General features: G+C 42.1%; 1 protein-coding gene across 1 annotated transcript; it reads left to right on the forward strand.

The window, feature by feature from the left end:
- Positions 1 to 1,366: 1,366 nt before the first annotated feature.
- Positions 1,367 to 15,906, forward strand: XRCC2 (X-ray repair cross complementing 2). The gene is made up of 3 exons (XM_068174956.1): positions 1,367 to 1,459; positions 6,135 to 6,216; positions 11,778 to 15,906. The coding sequence occupies exons 1-3, from the start codon at positions 1,421 to 1,423 to the stop codon at positions 12,491 to 12,493; spliced, it is 837 nt and encodes a 278-aa protein (XP_068031057.1). The 5' UTR covers positions 1,367 to 1,420; the 3' UTR covers positions 12,494 to 15,906.
- Positions 15,907 to 22,217: the final 6,311 nt, after the last annotated feature.

Here is a 22,217-nt window from a genome sequence, read left to right on the forward strand (position 1 = left end):
CACAGAAAAAGACAAAGACTACTCAGGCTGTGCAGATCGACCATCCCCCTTCTGTACTTTAATGAGCAGAATTAGGACTGGACACCAAAACTAGAGGTTCGAGTTGGGTTAAATCTATCTGATGGCATCCATCTGGAGTTAGTCAAGTGGCAACAACAGTTTGTTTTGTAGTAGAGCTCCGTATTTTGGGCTGAAAGAGGGTTGAAAGAGTAAACAAAGCTAATGCCCTGCATCTGAGGCTAGAATTTTTCTTGTGGTGCATGCTAGTAGAAACTCTTTTTTATAGACAAACATGATTTCTTTGAAGAAACAGAGAACTCTACCACCAGTTTCTCCTCCTAACTGTAAGGACGTGCAGTATCACGGATAACCTCGCTAGACCCGAGGGATGGCATCATTGCTGCTCTTTGATATGCAGATACTGGGAGCTGCTATTCTTATCCTGCTGGTTCTGCATTTAGCCTATGGAAAAACCAAACGGGTTCTCCTGTGTTCTCCCTGTGCCCATCCCTCCTGCCTGCCCAGGTTGCAGTGGATGGGCCATGGTCCGGGAGGAGCAGGTCCTGCTGCTGACCACAGACACAGGCGGCGGACGTGACCAAGCCGCCGACCATCAGCTCCTGCCCCAGAGCATCACACACCACGCAAGCCCCGTTCGTTCCAGGGACTTCTTAAAAATACTCTAGACCCCTTTTAATTTAAGCCATAATTGATAGCTGGCAAAGAGCAATTCGCAGGCGTCAAGAGTTTAATCGCAGCCACGCAAACGAGCTTCCCTTGAGTCACAGCTTCCCAGTGTCACCAAGGAGCATTCCCTGAGTCACAGCAGCCCAGCCACCTGCCCCTTTCCAGCAGGAGCAGAAAAAAACCCCACACACCTGTAGAAAGACAAGTCCTTAGAAAGAAACAAACAGCTTGTCTCCGGGTGGGGGTCAGGCTCTTCTCTCAGGTAACTCGGGGCAGGATGAGAGGACATGGTTGCAAGCTGGGCCAGGGGAGGTTTAGGTTGGACAAAAAGAATTTATTCTTGGAAGGAATTATTAGACACTGGAATGGCAGCCCAGGCAGGCGGGGCAGTCACCGTCCCTAGAGGGAAAGTCACCATTCCTGTTTAAGGAAAGACGACATGGCACTCAGTGCCGTGGTCTGCTTGGCATGATGATGTTCGGTCATAAGTTGTACTCGATGACCCCAGCGATCTTTTCCAACCTATTTGACTCTGTGATTCTCTCGGCCGTGTCCATGGAATCCCAGACCGCGTACGAGGGTGGCCGTGACTTGAGCCGGAGGTGGGACTCGAACCCGCGGCTCCGCAGCCCGCAGGCTCCGCCCCGCGCTCCAGGGGGCCGAGCCGCGCAGGCGCAGAGGGCGCGGCCGGGCGGGGGCGCTGCGAGGCGGCGGCGGCGGGCGCGGGGCCGCCATGGGTGACGCGTTCGGCGGGGCGGAGTCGGGCACGCAGGTGAGGCGCGGCCCCCGCCCCGCTCCCCGCAGCCCCGGGCTCGGGCACACGGGCGGGGAGAGCCGGGCGAGGCTGTAGCCAGGGGAAAAGGGGAGCGCTGAACCTCACCCCCACGGGGCGGGCGCGGGGGAGCCTTCGCGGGGCCTCCTGAGGGGGCGGTGCGTGAGGGAGGGAGTTCCGCCCCCGAAAGGCCGCGGAGGCTTTCCCGGTGGATGTCCCGCGGATCCGGGAGGGATCACGGTTCCCTGGGTCCGTGTTCTGCCTTTGTATCGGGATGCGGGTGGATTCCTGCCGTGGGCGCTTCTGGCAGCCCGGGGGGGAGGTTGGTTCGAGTGTCTCGATAATTCCTTTATAAATATTCCCTTCGCGCTCCCTTCCCAAGCGTTGGAGGCAATGCTTAAGGAAGAAGACCTGTGAGGAAGGTTTCATTTAAAGGTTCTGACTTGGTGATCTTAAAGGTCTCTTCCGACTTTATGATTCTATAAACATTTTGTAAGGTGGAACTCTTCAGCTTCCTGAAGGGTGGCTGTGGTGAGCTGGGGGTCGGTCTCTTTCTCCGGGCAACAATAGATGGAACAAGAGGACACAGTCTCAAGCTGCGCCAAGGGAGATACAGGCTGGACTTAAGGAAGAAGTTTTTCACAGAAAGAGTGGTCAAACACTGGAATCATCTGCCCAGGGAGGTGGTGGAGTCACCATCCCTGGATGTGTTTAAAAAAAGACTGGATGTGGCACTTGGTGCCATGATCTAGTTGAGGTGTTAGAACATGGGTTGGACTCGATGATCTTAAAGGTCTCTTCCAACCTAGAAAATTCTGTGAAATTGGTTTCCTCCTCTTGAGGAGAAAAGAGGTTTGAGTTTCGGGATCTTGTGTTGTTATTAGGGTTTTTTTTCATGTCTGGATGTTTTATTTGTTAGAAATTTCCACTTGTGATCAGCAACTTAATTGCTTGGAGATTTGTGTGTAACTGTACCGGAATATGCTGAATAGTTCACATAAAACAGAAAAATGTGATAATATTTATTGTTAAAGCTCTGTGTGGTTTTTAGTGGGACTTGAGCTTTTAAACCCTTTTGACACTTAAAAAAATTAGTACCAGATGTCCCCTATTGGCAAATAGACACGAATTAAAGACATGAGCTGTGCTCTTTGTCCAAGGGGTAAATGCATTTATTTGTCCACATGAGTGGTGCTGACAGGGAATGCTCATGGCATCAACTGCCTGCAGTGGATGGATATCCATCCCGGAACAAGGGAGGACTTGAAAACCAATGGGTTAAGAGAAGTCAATGTATGAATACAGTGTCCAGACAAAAAATGGTAAAAGTACTTGAAAGAGAAAACACTTAATTTAAACCAGTAGTTCTTTTAATAGTCTCATGCATAAAGTCAGATTTTACTGAGTTACACTGAGACCGCAGTATTGTGCTTTTATTATTGAATATAATTAATACAACAAATTAGAAGTTCTTACAAAACACCTTTGGTTTATCACAATAAAAGTAATGATAAATAGCTTGCATATGTCTTCATGCCCAAAGTTTACAAAAGCTCAGAGTGGTTATAGTGGTTGAGAATTAAATTTTGTCTAGTACTCAAGATAGGTTTGTGTGTGTAAATAGCCTGTAGGTTAGCTCACAGCCTCTACCAGAGCTGGAGTATTTAATTTGAATTTCTTTAACATTTTAATGAAGTAATCTCTCATTCCTGACAAAACCTACATGTGTGCTTGCATTGATGCACAGCTCTGTTGAAACCAACAAAGAACGAGCATGTCATGCCTTAGTCAGTGGGACTGTCCATATGCATATTTGTTTATTAAAAGGACAATAAATTATAAAAGGCATAGCTGAAATATTTGAGTCCCATCAGCTTTGTCATTAATGACATTTAACCCAGCTGCTGCTGAAATTTTGCTGTATGGTTTATTCTCTACATGTAACTGCACTTCTGTGCAGTTTGTTGCTGGCATAATTGCATTTCCAAAGAATACCTAAGAGTGAGGAGCTACCGCTGGCAGGTTACTAAAGGGTGGTGTTTTGTGTAAAAAAAAAAAAATGAAGAGAGGCTTATAGAGGAAGAAATGAGCACCTACACTTTGATTATAGAATCAGAAGTCTCTAATATGGGATTTGAAATTGACTTGGGAATTTTTTCTAAGCTCTTCCCTCTCCAAGGTTCTCTCCAGGGGTGCTGTCCTGCTGTGTTCTGTACATTGTCTGTGACAAAGCTTGGGACACATGACATCCACCCTCCAGATTACCCTTTACATGCTGTAGATTTCTCCCCCTCTCATATTCCAGAAGAACATGTGAGGAGGCAAAATGGGAATGCCTCCTCTGGAACAGAGCCAAGGTGGCTCTTGCTCGATTTGGAGCAGCAGGTGCTGTCCATGTCTGTAATGTGGGCAGAGGTGAGGGGTGCCTGTGCAGTGGCTCATCTCAGCTTTGCTTCCATCACTTCTGCTGCACTGTGGACAAACCTTTGTGAGAGCTGAAGGAAAATTGTTGCCAGTTTCTGCCAGGAACCCCGTTGCTCCCAGCATGGCACTAATGAGGCAAGTGCCTTTGGAGATTCTGCTTCAGAACTCGGAAGTAAATACAAGCTTGATAAAAACACAGGTGTGCTACCATCAGCAAATTACCATAAATTACCTTCATGAGCAGTGCTCAGAGAAAGCACCTGTAGTTATTTAAAATTAATACACAAACTTGTCATTTAAATAACAACAGATTCATATTTAAACAGTAGTGATCAATTTACTCTCTCTCAGTAAACTTAAGGAGTTGTTAGTCTAAGAGGACAGGAGAGGAGCTCACTGTTCCAGAAAAAAATAAACTGCAGAAGATATATTTGTTAGTGTACAAATTAATTTAGGAGCAGGAGGCTGCAGCAATGTGTTTAGGCCAGCAGTAGCTGTGACTGCTGGCCCCAGCAGTGCCCATCATTGAGCCCCTGTTATCCCTGTGTGCTGCAGCAGAGCTTCCTCTGCTAAGAAGTGAAGAGCATCAGAAAGCAGCAGCCTGTGGTGGTTTTCCTCTTTCCCTCAGCTTCCACTAACAAAGGGGTGGGAGACTCCTGGTTCTTCTCCCCAGTGGGCGCAGCCTCTCTTCGCTGGTGGCCAGGGCCAGGCAGCTGCTTGCACAGAAGAGCTGCACATGCAGGATCTGCCAAGGCCCTCTTGGTAGTTGAAAGCTGCTGGTTTGTGTGCCTAAGTTATGTTCCTGTATTCTTAAGTACATCTGTCCATCTGGATTTTTCTTTGTCCAGATCATGGAACCCTGCTGATTCCCAGGAGTTCACCATGTGTTTTATGCTGCACAAATGTGTGAAATGTAATGGGAGGATCTGCTGATCCAGAACAAGGTCAATTCAAGTGGTTTTTTGGCCCTTGAGAGGACAAGTCAGAAAACTCTCCTGGATATGTGTGAAGAGGCCAAGGCAAACAAACACATTGACATTTTGTTAATGGAAAGGAATCTTAAAATGTCAATGAAAATGTTACACTTAGATTCCCATTGTGACCACTCGAAGCAAATTCAGGACCATTTAATGGAGTTTTATTTTACTCTTAAAGGCACACACACACACACAACTGTTCAAAGAACGTTTAAGATCATTCAGAGCAAGTGTTGCTCATGGATATGACACGGAGGAAAGCAAGAGAAGGCAGCAGTTGTTTGAAAGTGTATTCTCACTGTTCTTTTGGTCTTGAGGATGGGATAAAACTGAACAGGATTTGTTTTGTTCACATCTTTAAATGACATCTGGATGTCTTGGGGAATGTAGTATTTGGCACCAGGTAGGTGCTCTGGTGACACTGAGCATCCCAATAATGTCCTTTCCCATGTGTGCTGATACATGTAAGGAATAACAGCTCTAGTACCAGGGAAAATGTTCATTCTTGCTTTACACAGTGTGCCAGTACTACTAATAACACAGGTTTTGTGAGTACCTGTCTACTTGCTATGCAAATACCTCTCCATTTAATAAACTGCCCATGATCTTTGAACTAATTAGTTTTACAATGGACTTACTTTACGAGGGGCTTTGGAGACCTTGCTTAACAAATTCAGGCTTGCTTTAGAAAGGTTCTTGCAGAGCCACTGGTGACTAATTACTTTTGAACATTCTTAATCCATACTCTGTTTGAACAAGTAACTATGATATAATAGGATTGTAGCCCAGAGGAGTCCTGTGTAACTTTTCAGGTGAAATGCACATGGTTTTACTTAGAAATGCTCAGAGAGGCTGGCTCAGGGGACTGTTGATGGGTAAGGTTTCACCTCTCAGCCAGTGTTTTTTTTTGGAGGTTTTTACAAATTATGTTCTTTCCCTTTGTTCTTTGGAATGGCAGCGCTGCTGTGTACTGGAGGCAATCCCTCTCACTAATGTCCCTGAGCAGCCTTTGCTTTTTAAACTTTATTTATCCTCATATCTCCAGTCCTCACTGCCACTGAATGTGTGCTCCTTGTTTGTAAGGCTGGGCCCTTCTGTTGCTGTAGTCCAGCCCATACATTTCCATATGTATTTATGAAAACATTTTTAAAATCAGGCTAATCTTTCAATAGGACTGTTATGGAAAACTGTCAGTTCTTAGAAGCCTTTAAATTTGTGTCCTGAGGTTCATTATTTTAAGTTAACAGCATGGTTCTTTGTCTTGTCTTTAAAAGCTGCTTGCACGACTTGAGGGAAGAAGTTCTCTGAAGAATCTCGAACCTTGTCTGTTTGCTGAGGAAGGCTCTCCTGTTCATGGTAAAAATGTGTCTTCATCCCATTTATGGAAAAATGTTCATGTAAAAGTATTCTCAGAGATAAGCATACAAGTAAATTATTTTGCCCTAGATGTAGTTCAATGAAAACTAGATAAAATGGAATCATGTAAAGTCACCCTTCCAAATATTATTAAATAGGTCTCATAATCTACTTTATGCATATCAAGACACAGGTGTAGGTGAGTAAATACCAAGCACATTGGTCAGTGTCAGTAGTTTTCCAGCAATTTGTTCTAGAGTCTGTCATTAAACCTCTTTGTTTGTTTCTTTAATCAGTGGTCTTGACAACCACCACAAAGTCATAACTGCAGAAATTTGCAAAGAACATGAGGTTCAGTAAATAGCAGAGAGTTCAGTGATACAGAGTTGTCTGGGTAAATTAGGATAAGGGGCATGAGCAAACAGTATTTTTCAATGAAGCCAAGTCATCAAGCCATTCAGTCTTGACCTGAAAAATCCTAAGTATACTTAGAATAGAACTTCATAAACAATTCCATTATGGACATAGGTCCTAATTAGTTGAATGAGTTCACAGTGTCAGGATCAACATGGCTCATAGAGACCTTCAGTGAATGAATGAGAATTTCAGATTGGAGAAATGGGGTAACCTTTCAATGACACCAGTACAAGAAATTTTAAGATCAAGACTGGGTATTTTAATGAAAGAAATTAGTGAACTAAACAGAAAATAACACACTATTCAGGAAGTCAGACTGAATTTCTAGATTGTGTGAAATTTCATGAATTTCATGATTGAAGAGACAACTCTGATTACACAAGACTAAAAATATATATGAAAAAAGGCATATGAGTGGCAAACTCTAAGGATCAGTGGTGAGGTGCTACTGTTGGGGAATTTATGTATGAGTGGATTTCATAAGGCAAGTATGTGGCTTCAGTGGTTAGCAGCACACTTGTCTGCAGTTTGAATTCCCACAAATATGGAATGTTCAGAAGAAAGAGCAGAAAAAGCAAGAAAAAGAATCAGGATAATTGGATGAGAGATAATGCTTAGTCTTCAAACACAGTCACTGTGAGAGCCTTTGTGTATTGTTTTGCAGCACTAGAAAACAAGTGTGGGCTTTAGCAGTACATGATTCCTGCCCTGAAAGTTTCCAATGTGACATAACAGTGATAAAGGGTGGAGAAATACTGCTAAGCCAGTGCAGGTAGAGCACAGAAGAATATTTAAGTACTCTCATTTCTGAACTGCTATGTTACTCACAAGAAGAATTAAGGGCCAGGAGTGAAATTGGTGTATGCTTCACAAGGCTCTCAGATTGTTAATTTTTTTTAGAAGATGAGATATTACTGTATTTTTTTCAAAACATAAATATTAAATGATCTTTTAGCCTGGATGTTTGGTATTTTTTAGTCAACTTTACACACAACAAACAAATTTTTGAGACCGAACTGGTTATGTACTGGTCAAACAGATTTTAAGATGTTTTCTTGGGGATCACTAACTGCCCTTGCTGCAGTCCATAGCATTGCATAATTTCGTGTCAAATGATCTGCTTTGCTCTTAAAGCTTTATAGGTTGTTCATGTCTGTCTGAAGACTGTTCCCGAGCCTCAGTTCTAAGATGGCTGGAAACCTTCTAAAATTCATCACTGGTTTCTCTGTGCCAATTGAGCTTTTGAAGCACTTGTATTTTTCTTCTGCTTCCAACAAATGGTATCAATTATTACCCGTATTGGTCATGCTTTTTGGCTGACATTAATGAAGCTGCCTAACATTAGCACAGCCCTTTAGCTGTACATATATAAATGGACTTCACCTTTTATTACATTTTTGCTTTGTCTTTTAATACCACAGTATTCATGTGAGCCCATGTGTTATTTTGATGTGTGTTCACATTATTCAGTCTTAAATCCCTGTTGAAGGCCTACCTCTCCATTTGTCATGAACTTGACTTTTAGCGTGTCACTGTGGAATTCTGTAATATGTTGCCCATGAAGTCAGTACTGAACAGCTCTTCATCTAAAATGCTGTGATTCAAGCAATGCAAAGACCTAAATTATTCTTTTTTTTCTGATGAAATTTAAACCAAACAAATGCATGAAGTTCAATAAACTATCCAAAGGTTACATTTTAGTTAAGTGTTCATAACTTGCATGTCAGGGTACTGTAAAATAGGGACAGGTAATATAGGTATTAATGTGATACTATAACCACTGCTTCTAATTATGATGGACTTGCATATTTAAGGGCACATAAGTACATTAATTACATACCATTTAAACTCTTCTGGAATGGAGCAAAAGTGACACAAGCATTAAATAATCTTCCACTATTGCCAGTCATATTTCCCCTGTGCCACTGGTATGAAGGTGTGGGTGTCAGTGTAAGGCTCTGATGTTCACCAATTGCATGACACCCAACATTAACTTGGAATAAATATTAGGCCTTTCTACTTCACTTATAAATGGTATAAATATTAGTGACAGCTTCTGCACAGTATTGTAAATGACCAGCCCAGGAACTTCAAGGTAGCCTAAAATGTGAAACACACAAAGTTATTGCTGAGTGTGCCAACAGTCTGTTTGTATCTGCAGTGTCAAAAAATAGTTTAACCAGTGTTTTCAGGTGGATTGATTACAGACAGAAACAAGGCTCTTCTCATTCAAGACACAACACCAAACTGATCACCAGGACTGGGCACAGTGTTTCAGTTAAAAATATATTAATCTTACATAAGTATTTACATTTCTTCAGCATCATTTAGTTTAAGCTGCATGCCCATTCATAGAACTGGACTATTATTCTCTTTAGTCTGCCCATAATGAGCCAGCTCAGGCTGCCCTGAGCCAGGCAATGTGTTAGGGGACTCCTTAAAACCTAACTCTTAAATTCACCAGTGCTGAATTTCATGTGAAATCACTCTACTCATCCATCTCCATCTGTTAAATCTTCACAAATGTAAGTTTTTATTAACCCAATTAGTTTGTCTTCTGCATGTTTTGCCAAGCTAATGGAATGTTCATGTACTGATATGTTTAATGTCTGCCAACACCAATTCTAATAGAAAAAATTCCCATTAACTTTCTTCCATGTTAAAGTGCTGTTCCTGCTCTCCCTCTCAGCCTGTTCTCATCCTGTGACAGTATCTTTCTACTAATCCTCCTTTCAAAGTTGTTTTGACATTAATGAATGATGCTAGTCATGATCACTCAGTTTCTTCTGTGACCTATTGTCAGCGTGTCAGAGGCTTCTTGAAAACGTTGCTGGCCTCACTTCCTCCTTTGCTGTGTCATGGTTTGTACTCTCTGATCCAGAGAAATGAATTTCCCCTCTTATCTTACTGTAACAGCCTGGTTGCTAATTCAATGAAACCCTACATTTATAGATGGTGCTATAAATGGCTCCTGTTTTGCACCCGTTCTCTTTGTGGACAGGCTCTTGGATAATCAGGAAGGCACAGAAATCCTCGGCTCTCTTGAGGTTTTCTTGCAGTCCAAGCTGTTACTGTTTTCAGAGTAACTCAAGTATCTTAGTCAAACTACAAGGCAGCTGTGTATCTCTTTCAGCAATGTTGAACAAACTTTGAGGGTTGCTTGGCTGTCTTGCTGTTCACATTAATAAATGACCACCACCAAAACCTCTGAGAATGATTTTTGTCATTCAACTTAGAATTTTTACTTAAATACGTTTTATTACTTCTGCCAATAAAAAACCCTTATCCAGTGTCATTCTGTAGCACACAGACATCCTGTTAGAATGTCTTCAAATGGAAAAGGTGAAACATTTATTTCCCAGAATAATTTTTGAATCCAGCAGGTCATATTTTGCTGTAAAGGCAGGTGAAGCAGTCTGTTGCCTGTTGGCCCCACTCAGTTACTGGTCTGGATTCAGAAGTGCCAATCAGGGTGGCAGAAGTTTTGTGTCACAGCCAGTGGCAAAAGATACACTTTGTTCCTTATCAAGAGCTGCCTTACACAATTGTTCTAAAATATTGCAAGAGACAAAACAGGAGGGAATGACCTACCCAGCACTTTTAGGAGAAGCTCTTCCAAGCTGGTATCTCACCCTGCCAGGGTGTGGTTAGGTCTCTCTCTGGCACAGTCTGTGTGACAGCAGAGCCACTCGCTGCAAGCGTCAGAGTTGGGCACTGTGACTCCTGGACAGGAAGAGAAAATAAAAACTTATGTCCCAGGATGTGTAGTTATTGTTCATCTCAGAAGTGAGGGAGCCATTCAGAACAGCTTAGTAAGGGCTTGGGAGGCAATCAAGCTTTTTAATAGATTTCAAATTATCAGAAATTCATATAAATGGTATTGCTGAGTGTCACTGAAGTGGACAGACTTGTCACATCAGGTGTAAATTGCTTTTAACACCTGCAAACGGAGATGAGCTTGGTTTCTTCCCTACCATCTTCCTCCCCTGATCCCAAACTGTATCTTGACATTGTAGGCATTTGTGAATAAGGACATCCTCTAGAAGTTGAGCAGTGACTTGAAAAACCCTGTTAACTCAGGCAGGTACAAACATGTTTAAGGAAAGTTGCAGTTAATTCTCTAATCTTGCATCCCCCTATGGAAAGCTGTTATGCCATTTGCACTTGCCAAGGCCATGGAAATCTCTCACCTTCCTGCAATTACAGTTGTGTGATTCTCCTTATTGCATGTGGTTACCCTTCTGCCTATAAAATCCAAAATGTCATAAATAAATAATCCAGTTCCCAAAATTAGAAATTCATAAAGACCAGCTAATAAATTAACTTCTCCTAGGGTCTTGCTCTGATACAAGACATCAGAAGTCTTTGGATAAGACTTTAGAGTATCTTGCATTCGCATCCACCAAAAGAACTGGTTTCCTAATGAAGCATAATGCTGTTTTTAGTTAACATTTTAAATTTTTATGATATGTATTTTATGACCCACATGGATGAGGTAATTAGGCTGAATCCTTTTATGAACAGAGATTCTTTGCTTCAGACAGAGGCGTTGCCTGGAGTTGAAGGAATCCCTGAGTCTCCCTTGTCAAAAGAAGCAGTTTCACATTATTATCACCACAGTAGAATATAAGTGCCGAATAAACTTACCGGTGTTCTCTTCACCAGTCAGAGATTCCTGCAGGAATCTTGTGACATGCAGCATGTGACATCTATGTGAAATGACCACTAAAATGTCAGATTTTTTTGCTTTGTCCTCTGCTTGGTTATTTCTTAATTGTGTGTGCATAGTGTAGATGGTTTCTTAGCCACTTTTGTGTAGCAGCTTCCTCTTCTGCCTTTATCTGCCTGTAATGATATAGATGAAATCCAGTCGCCAACCTTTTATTGATGGAAATCTCCTAGATGGTGCTGGCAGGGGCTTTCAACCTTTGTTCACAGTTGATTAACTTCACTTCAGAGGCCTTTCTTGAAAACTGAAATATCTTTTGGTGGATGCTAACCAGGATTTAAACCATTTTATGAATGTCAAGTAAAATGCATTTTCCAATTTGTGGAATAGTGAGTATTGGTTCAGAAAACACTGAGAACCAACTCTGGGCTATAAACGCTCTTACCTGACAAGGTGCTGCTTTGTTTTTGAACAGGAGATGTTATTGAATTCCATGGCCCGGAAGGGACGGGAAAAACAGAAATGCTTTATCACCTAATAGCCCGCTGCATCATTCCCAAAGCAGAAGGAGGACTGGAAGTAGAAGTCATGTTTGTTGACACCGATTACCATTTCGATATGCTCCGGCTCATCACCATTCTTGAGAACAGACTGGCACAAGGGACAGAAGAAATGATAAAGCAGTGCCTGGGAAGGCTCTTCCTTGTGAGCTGCAGTAGTAGCACTCAGTTACTCCTGACTCTCTACTCTCTAGAAAACCTCTTTTGCGCTCACCCCTCACTCTGTGTTTTGCTTTTAGACAGTTTATCAGCTTTCTATTGGATAGACAGAAGCAATGGAGGGGAGAGTCTTACCTTGCAGGAGATGAACCTGAAGAAATGTGCTAACTTCCTTGAAAAGCTTGTGACACAGCACCACTTGATCCTCTTTGCAACAACACAGACACTAATGCAGAAATCTGCAAACTCTGCAGAAAACTTTTTACCTTTAAAACTTCCACATGAAACTGATACAGACTACAGACCGTATCTCTGTAAATCATGGCAGCAAATGGTAACGCACAGGATGTTTTTCTCTAAGCAGTGTAATTCTGCCAACAGCAAAGGTTATACTGTAGTTTCTTGCCACCTCAAAAGAAACCAGATAGTAAAACGTTCATTTAGTGTTGCAGAATGTGGAGTTCAGTTTTAACATCAGTTTATTTAGTAAACGTTTATCAAGTCCTGGTGCTTAAGGCCTGATTAGGTCTAAGTACCTTCTAGTAACTTCAACTAGCTGGTTGTTGCTGGGTGATTAATAATTGTCACCATTTTCTTGAAATTAAGTGAAGGGCAGGGAATGGTGAAAATTTTTAATTACTTCAGGAATTGTATCCAAACTGTAGAGGACTGTTGACATTCTTGTTTGTGCTTAATGAAGAAAATGGTAACCAAAGACACATTAAAGTCCTGCTATCCTTCAGCAGTCTAGCCTATGTGGCCAAATGGCTGTTGGAATTTCTGGGTCTTGCTGCTTTACACTCCTCCTCTTCCAAGCTGCAAAAGTAGGAGCCTACTTGTCTGTGGCAGAGGTTGCAAAGAGGCCAGAGTTCACGCTTTATAAACATTGGCCTTGGTTTATTCCCAGTAGCTTTGGGCATAAGAAATGCCGATTTTGCCTGAAGAGGATTCATTTTCACAGCCTGCTAAATAGTGGTGATCCTGACTGTGCTGCTTCTCCTGGCTCTCAGCCTCTCCATTTACATTAGCAGGTGCTCAGAGGAGCAGGGATTGCAGGTGTTCTGACCATTACAAATGTCTGGCATTGAAAAACCTGGTTTCCATAACTGAAGGAAAAGTACAGATCCAGCTCTGGGTACCTGTGAGTTTGTGCTGCATGCAGCAAACAGTTTAGTTTTTGGAAATAATTAAGTGCAAGTTATGGGTTATTTTGGGAGTTGAGGTTGTTTTTTTTGTCGTTTTGCATTTTTTAAAATGATGCACTGACTTTTTCTCTGCCCTTCTTCATTATTCCTTCCCACTTCTTTCCCTTCCCCACTCTCTCTAAGAAATCCAGGAATGCCACGCCTCTGGTCTTTACCAATATGTATTTGCCACATGTAGAACATTGTGTGCAGGATTTGGCATGTAACATGTTGCAATTCTGGCAAAGAAGATTCAGAACTTATGAGAAATGCCCTACAGTTCTGGCAAAGAACACCACATTATTTATGAACCTAGAGTGCCCTTTGAAAGCTTCAAAGTACGTTACAAGAAAGAAAATTGAACACAGTACATTATTTAACACAAAAACTTACATTAGCTTACAAATTCAAATTACTCAAACAAGGGGGAAATACTTCTCACAGCGATGTTTGTTCAGTCATGTTGCACAGCACGTTTTATAGTTTAGATCGAAGAGATTATTAACAAAAATGCATATTAAGAAGAAGTATCTAGCTCAGTATCTTTTTGAGGAAGATGCCTAAAAAATTCTGTTGTGAGACACTTACCTTTGAATTTCCTGACTTCTGAAGCATCCTTTTCAAGCTGAATGTATGTCTGGAATCCCAGCTTTGTATAGTTCAGTTACCCTCTTGGGTTCCACTCTGTTCACAATGAGTTCAGTTTAATTATTCTTTCTGTGGGAAAACTTCCTTTTTTCCCTTCTCATTTTGAACCTTCCATCTGATCACTTCTTCTTGCCATCAGTTCTTTGACACACGAGCAAACTTTGCCTTTTCAACATCTCCCCAGAGCTGATGGTTTTATAGAATGTCACTTCATTTGTGCTTTCTCATCCATTAGCACCAATATGTATTTTATTTCAAAACCTGCATGAGTACACAAATCCATGAAAAAATATATAGCAACCACTCAGCCTAGAGTGGACCCAAGTTAAATAGTTTACCATGAGTAGACACTTTCACTATGAGTGATGATAAAGGGCATTATTGAATTTCTTTGTAAAAAAAGAATGGAAAATTTCAAGTAGAACTAGAGAACTTTAAAACCTGAAAATTCTAGGACTATGTAATTTCTACCAGAAAAAAGTCAAAAACAGCCCTCCTTTCCATTGGAGAATACAACTCCACTGATGATTAACTTCTTCATAAAATCATATTTGCTAAAGAATATGCTTGAGGAAAAAAAAAAAAAAAACAATGGATATGTTCTGGCATTCCCATTGGGAAAAAAAAAGCTTTTATATTATTCACAATGTAGTTTGTATTTTGCATTGTACTATAAAAGAAATGCCTAAATTGAAATGAAGCCAAAGTTCTAGTTGATCAAAAAGAGCACCTCAGGAAATTTTGAAATTTCCCAGTTTTATTTTTACTTTGAATGCAGACAGATTTTTTAAAGTCTCTGGTAATTGTTATATTCATGCTCTGCACATTTGTTTTAGCTGTATAGCAAGCCTGGATTTCTGAGGTGCTGAGCATCTGCATATCCCTGTAATGCTGCAGGAGGGATAGGCAGTGCACAATCTGGGAGTTCACTGACCTCATCCTTTGCCAAAATTATGCCATTTGGAAAAATGAACCTTTAGGATACAAGTATCAGAAAGATGCAGAGATAAATAACATGGAAAGCAGCGATTTTGTTTGTACCTTAATGCTCTGTGGGTATTAAACATGGGGTTTGCCATTTTTTAAGTGGAGAATTTTCTCAAAATTTTGTACCGATTGTAGTTAGTGGAGGCTGCAGTCCATCCTTGTGAGCCAGGAACAGTGTATGAAATGTAGCATTATACCTGGAATACTCTGTTTAATTCAGATTCTCCTCTTTCACCTAGACCTGAGGTACCACCCTGTCTCCAGCCCACTGTCTCACCTCAGGTGCCCTGAGCTGCTGCAGCTCAGTCTCCCAGGGAGGAAGCACATTTCAGGTTAGTAGGTCTGGTTTAAATCAGCCCTGCAGAAGAGCATGGAATACATGTATTCCTGAACTCTGACTTAGCCAGATATTTCTTAGAAATGAAAATCCTTTCATGTCAGTGCCATTGTTCTTCAGCTCAGGGTGGTATTATTAAGGCTTTTGTAGACACAGGAACTTTTTACATTCCTTAGAATTTTGTTTGTTGTTTCATATGCAACATGGAATTAAAGCAGCAAGCTTGAAATAAAGAGGAACTACTTCACCCTTTCCCCCATTCTTTTCATAATGAGGGCTTCTTAGCAAAACCAAATTAAGGTATTTTGCAGGTTTTGTATTTATTTTCTACTAAACTGGTATTTCTATGGACACCTGGAAAGAAAATATTGAGTTTTATATTCAGTTAAAAGTTCTTTGTATTCCTAGGCTTTTTACAGAGCAAATAAAATACAAATGACAGTTTGCTTGGTTTAAGTTTGCACTTGCACATAAAATTCAAGTTTCTTTTTTCTTATATAACTAATCTCGGAAACTTAATTTTCCCTGGCCTTTGGAAATGGCAGAAGATAAATGTTCTCCTGTAGAGACATACCTGCAGTTGTGTTTTTGCTAGAGAGTAATGGACAGAGGAAGAAGAAATACCACTTTGATGGCAGCTGTATAGAAGCCTTGGACTGTGTCTGAAGAGGAACATGACTTTTTACTTTTCTGTGGCTGCTCTAATAAAATGTCTCTTGAACCTCTTTATTCAAATGTACTTTTGATATGCAAATAGCATACTGGGACGATGGGCAACATCATTTTGCCATCACCAAGCCTGATGCCAAACTTAATACCCACCTCAGGATAAAGCTGTGCCACAGCACCAAACTCCAGCTGGTATAGGAAATTGCAGTGAATTCTCTCCTCTGTAAAAGCTGCGGACAGGTGCAGTGTGTCCAACAACTACAGAGTAGCACAGGACCCTGCATTTTGTAAAGAAGGGGAGGCACTGGAAGGGCTTGGAAGATTTTGGCCATGGAAAAAATTTCAGACAGGTAAAAGAATGTGAGTACAATGCATATGCATGGTCTGGATGGAGAACTGATGCTCTGCAGCAGTCTCTGAAATCAAAAGTCAGGCTATCCCAGTGTGTGAGAGAAGACAGCAGAGTGGCACTGGGCTGTGAACAACGTGGAGTGTGACAGAAGGGCCCATGGACTTCACAGACCTGGTCTAGCATGGTAATACTTTCAAAGAGATGGTTGACTAGAGTGGACCTGTACGTTGTTCCCACCTGGGAATCCAGATTCCACTATGTAGATGCTTTATAGCTTATTTATAATGAAAATATAAAACTCTGCTGTTCTGAACCCAGGAGGAGTTAAATGTAAAAGCAGACTTTTTATTTTATGTTGGGGTTTTTTTCCCCTCCAGCTCCAGGCACCTTCCCAACAGTCAGCACTTAGCTCCAGAGCACTCTCGCAGCTTTCTGTGGCAGGAGCAAGTTTCACTGAAAGTGAGTCGTTCTCTCCTTCGCTGAGGGTTTATGAGCACTCTTTATTACTAGCATAGACTGGGCTACCCAGACAGGGAAGCTTGAACCCATGTGACACATCAGTTAAGTGGTAAGTAGCTGTGGAGGCTTGATTCTCTTGGCAATCAGGAGTAATGTCACATTTGAGTAGATAATTTTGAAGAAACAGGGCTGTGACTTCATTTGGGAAAAGTCTGGCACTCTTCCCTCTGCTTTCCCACCCTGTTTTGCATCGTGCCCCAGCCAGCTGGTCCTTGTACCTGTGTGGGCCTCAGTGCTCCAGGATAGCGGTGACAAGATGTCACCGCCTTGCCAAATGCTGGTGAACAGCCATGTTTGCATTTTGGCACTCTCGTTCTGCAGGAGTTGGCACAACCACTAGAGTTAATTTAAACCTTTTGCCAGGTTTCTTTCTCATACATCTCGCTGGGCCTGTGCTAAAGACCTCCTAGCCGTGGGGGAGATAGGAAAGAGAAGAAACCTTGGGGTTTGAATATTAAGGACAATATTTTAGGCCATTGCTCCACAAAGAGGCTAAGCTGTGAGGTTCCTGCAGTGGCAAACGGAAGTCAAGGCACCAAAGGTGGCTTAGTAAAGGTCAAGGAATGGACTCTACATCTCCTGTCAAGGGATGAGTAGGAATTTTCACTTAGAATATCTGCACACTCACTGCTGAATGAGAAGACCATGCTGTGGTAGGCAGTGCTGTCTGTGAGACACATCTCAGGCTCTATCACTGACAGTTCTGTCTCCATCCCAATATCTCTGTGAGGATGGAAGGGAGAGGGAAAGAGGTTGAGAAAAGGGGAGGCTGTTTGGGAAACTCCTCAAGGCTTTGGTGAAGTATGGCAAACAGGAGAGCCATTTGGTCATCAAAAGCTGGCAGGCAAAGGGCTTCATTTCTCTCCAGAGCCTGTAGAAAAATGCCCATAGTAGCAAAGAATGTCTTAGCTAAAACCAGCACACTCTCAAAAGGTCAGGGGGTTGCAGGAGCAGCCTGCAGCCACCATGAAGAGGAAAACCTGGCTGGAGAGGAGACACCACCAGAGCTGCTGTTCTGCTCCTCTGAATTCCTGTGAGCATGTCCTGGTGGACATACTGCCACTGGAAGCTCATGTCACAGCTGGAGATGGGACACCATTCAACCCCTTCTGGGAAGCAGGAAACTGGTGAGAGGCCACCCTGTTCCCATGGCTGCTAAGCAATCTTGCCCATGATGAAGAGCATTCACTTACAAGGTCATGGCTAAACTTTCCCTCATCCTATATTTTAATGCCTTAACTTAGTGGCTCTGCAGGGATACTACTGGCACTGCTTGCATTTCAATTACCATATGCATCAGTGGCACTTTTCTGACAATAAAATCACATTTTGTGAAATTATACAGGTGCTTGTATTTTCACCCATCAGAAAAAAAATGATGCTTTAAAAAAAATTATGAATCCCCTAAGCAAATGCTATAGACCAGTTGCATAGGCAATGAAGTTACAGGAACCAATGGAAGCAGGAATGTGAATAGCCCATGCAGTAAAAGGAAAGGGCTCACCATCTTTAAAATCCATGGAGGCATTCCAAATATGATTATTCTGCAGTCCTGTTCACAACAAATCTTGCAGGCTGACACTACATGCCCCTTCCCATTGATTGTATGGCCTGCGCAAGCACTCTGAGCCTATTAAGCCTGAAGTCCCTGCTGCAGATAATAACTTAGACATTTCAGTCCCTCGAGCAGACACAAAAAAGTACTTACTAGCACAGTTGTCAATTTTGTGGAAATGTCCTGTGGGATTCCATAAGTATCCTAACAACTGGCTGAGCTCTTTCCTTCGCTCCCACAGGTGTGGTTAAATCAAGGAGCAGTCAGTGCTAGCTGGAGGCAGGCAGGGCTCAGCTGCCTTGTGCCTGCCAGAGAGTGTCCATGATCCACTGCTGGCTGCTAAATGCTCAGGAAAGGTTCCATCACTCACCATGGCAGAGGAATCAGTGAGGCCACCCTGGACTCAGAAGGGAAATCCTAATATGCCTGATTTTCACCATGCCACGGTAGCAAATCAGCCTTTCTCAGTGGTGGAAATGGGAATTTCTGACACTCTCAGGTCTTTGCTGGTTGCAGATCAGCTGACACTGATGTCAGTAATTCACCCCTGTGACCGAGCACCACAGCACAGCCTGAAGGAGACTCACCTGGGGGCACCTCCTGGGAGGTGCAGCATGGCTCCTGGACCAGGGCACTGCTCCTGGCATCCCTCCTGGCACAGGGAGAGCTGGCTCTGCTCCCCTCTAGAGCTGCGCAATGCTCACATATGCTGGCAGTGACACCCAACCACTGTCACAGAATACAGATACCACTAAAGGAAAACCCTCTCTCTCATTCTGATCAAATTCCATAGCGCTGCTCACGCCTCTGCTCTGGTGGGATCTCGTGCCTATGTTATGTGTCAAAGTCACTTCTGTTTTGTAAAGAAGCTCAAATGGTTTTCCTGCTCTGAATGAAGGACAGAGGTTGCATCCACCAGTCTCGGTGATACTTCACTCACCCTCATGGCTGTGCTGGCTGAGAACTAAATAGTAACGAGAAAGAGCAGCATAACAGAGTGTCAAAGTTACAAAACAGGCTTTTCTCTTTGCCTTGGTTTGGGTATTATTGCTGCTTCTAATAGCTCTTCTAGGAAACAAAATTTCCCAATACTTCCTTTTCTGGTAAGACAGAGTGTGTGTGGTATCCTACCCCAAAGGCAAGAAAAGAATATTTTTTGGGTTTATTTTTTGAACTAAAAACATACTCTGGTTTGGGCTGTGCATTCTTCAACACAGTGTTGCTCCACTCATGGATTGATAGAAGATACCATGGACAATGGGAAAAGTAGGAGAGAGTGCTAGAACACAGAGCAGGCGGCGCTGCGGGCAGGTGTGTAAATGAACTCGCTGGGTATGAAGAAAATTCTGCAGATCTGAAAGCCAAAAGTGAAACTCTGAACTATTCCTTCTGAATTTGCACTTTTACTTGTGCAGCACAGCTGAATTAGAGACTGAAGATGATAAAAATGCAGACACAGAATAACAAGGCCAGTTTTCTAGATCTTTTGATCCTACAACCTGTTTTCTCCAAGAGCAAGGTTTAGCTTCTAGGAAAATAAAGGTGGCACAAACAAAAGTGCTTTTTGTTAGGACAAGAAATCATCAAATATCAGTGCAAAATTTCAAAACCTGCTGAATTCTCAGTATGTAGAATTGGTCCTGGCTACTCTCTGCTCTGGATGATTTCAGTGTCACTGTTGTCCTGTCATTTATTTGAAGTTAAAACCATTATATTTGGGAAGCAGGTAGGTTTTCAGACTCTCCAAAACCAATTCAGTATAATTATGGGGTAGGATGTACTAAAACTAAAATGTTAATTCATACACAGACTAAAACATACATTTAGTTGCCACCAGGATTCTTGTGAACAACAGCAACACACTGATAGGACAGAAGGCATTTCATCTGCAAAGCCATCATGACATAGAAGAGGACATTCAAAGGAAATGGAGAAATCCTTTTGTTTAATGAAAACTGAATGCGAGGTACATTTTCTTACTGTGGTCTCCTGTCCCAGCTCTCCTCCCTGTCTGAAACACTGTGCCAAAGCTCAAGCAGTAAATCTCTCTTTGCCAAAAGAAGCCTGCTGGAAACCAGAATAAATAAAAGTGGAGACTGGAGTAGAGACTGAAGCCTCATCTCATTTTGGATTTGCCTTGTTTCCCCACAGCTTTCCTTCTCACCAGTTAATTGGTCTTGATACTGAAAAGCAGATCCAGATAATCCTGGGCAGGGTGACGTTAGGTTTTGAATACAGAAGAAAAGAGAGGTCAGAGCGTAGTCTCGATACAAAGATCCCAGCCCCCCCAATCCTGTGAAACTGTATAAAAGCCTTAAGTACTCCTGAATAAGGAATTGCTTTTTTGCAGGCTTTTAGTTGACGGTCTTGTTTGAGTACTTGTTTTTAATTCATCAAAGGAAACATAGAAGATGGTTGAGGATGAGACTTGCCCAGGCTTCTGCCATGAAAACAGCAAAGCTTAAAGGTCTGTTTTAAGGTGTTTTAACAAACACATGTCTAAAAGGCTTGAGTATAGGGCAGCTTTGCCAAACAAGTGGCCTTTGGCTTTTAATGGTTTTGATTGTGCTATAGGCTGCATTCATGTTGTTCTCCAACCACCAGCTCAAGTCTCAAATTTGCTTATTTGCTGGAAGTTTGTGTAGCTGACATTCCCAAACAAGCCCTGGCTACTCCAGAACAACCTATAGATTTAAATGCTAATGACTACAGCATAACCTAGACAATAAACCTATGAAGAAAAACAATGTGAAGAAACAGTTACAGACAATAAAAATAAAAACTTTTCCCATGTGAATATTAAAAAATAATTATGCTCTAATAGCTAATAGAATTCTTGTCAGCCCAGGTAAGCTACTGCTTGAATGAAAATTCATTACTTATAAACAGACTCGGGATATCTTGCTCACAACAGACTGCTCAAGTAATGTAGATCCTGTTCATTTTTATCCATTCCCTTTGTCAGGCCCCAATGGAATTGTTTAAGTTGGACTTAGCACAGAAGCCACCAGCAGAAATGCACTGAGTGTGCTGCTCTGTTGGCAGGACTTGAGGCTGTCAACGCAATGAAAGGATCTCCGCCACACAACCCAAGTTAAACTTGCCTCCTGCCAATCTGCCACATGCTAAATTCCAGTAAATTGCTTAATTAACGTAACGAAAGCAAACTGCACTCCAGTCTGCTCTGTAGGTCGCTGAAAACACCCTCTCATACACAAGAAATGATGCCCTGTCCTTTAACCCTGTGACCTACGGTTATCTGTTCCTAAGAGCTCCTGTGTGCACACCTCTTGTAAATTTTTCTATCCCATTGTACAGAAAGTATTTCTGGTTAACTATTTTGGTAGCCTCATTTATATTCCCTATTTCTAGAAAGGCTCATGCATATGTTTAATGCATGAATAGTTCCAGGGAAGTCAACGGGAAAATTTATACCTTTAAAGTTAAGGGTGTGCATACATCTTTACAAAGTGAAAATGGACTTTTCATCTACACCTCAAGGTTTCCTCCAGCTGTGTCTGCCAGAACATACATAACTGAACCAGACTTCCAACACTAATCCATTATTCTTCCACCTAGAAACCTGAAATCCACCATTAACTCTACAATCATTATATATGGCTCTCTTCCTTTTTCCTGCTTCTTTCCCAAATTACTCAGAACATAGGGCATGAAAAAATTACTGTGGTGGCTAGGAAAGCACATGCACAGGCAGAGCCAGGTGGTGCTGGCTGGAGAAGGACATCAGGCCATGCTGATAGTGGCTGTTGTCTCACGTTGTGATTCCGAGGTCTGCAGAGATATCCACAGGCTGAATGCACACAGGCAAATGTCCTATTCCCAGTCTGTGATGACTGGAACTCACTTCCACCTTGTTTTGGATAAAAATCCATGATCTAAACATCTGTCCCCAGTCCCCTGTACTTTCCATGCCCCAGTGACTTG

Source organism: Anomalospiza imberbis, chromosome 1 (assembly GCF_031753505.1).
Source record: "Anomalospiza imberbis isolate Cuckoo-Finch-1a 21T00152 chromosome 1, ASM3175350v1, whole genome shotgun sequence".
Classification (NCBI taxonomy): domain Eukaryota; kingdom Metazoa; phylum Chordata; class Aves; order Passeriformes; family Viduidae; genus Anomalospiza; species Anomalospiza imberbis.

Excerpts from the sequence above, each read along its gene's own strand:
- XRCC2 (XM_068174956.1), top strand. The coding sequence starts at position 1,421 with ATGGGTGACGCGTTCGGCGGGGCGGAGTCGGGCACGCAG. Across the intron at positions 1,460-6,134 it reads GGGCGGAGTCGGGCACGCAG|CTGCTTGCACGACTTGAGGG; the intron begins GTGAGGCGCGGC and ends TGTCTTTAAAAG. Across the intron at positions 6,217-11,777 it reads GGAAGGCTCTCCTGTTCATG|GAGATGTTATTGAATTCCAT; the intron begins GTAAAAATGTGT and ends GTTTTTGAACAG.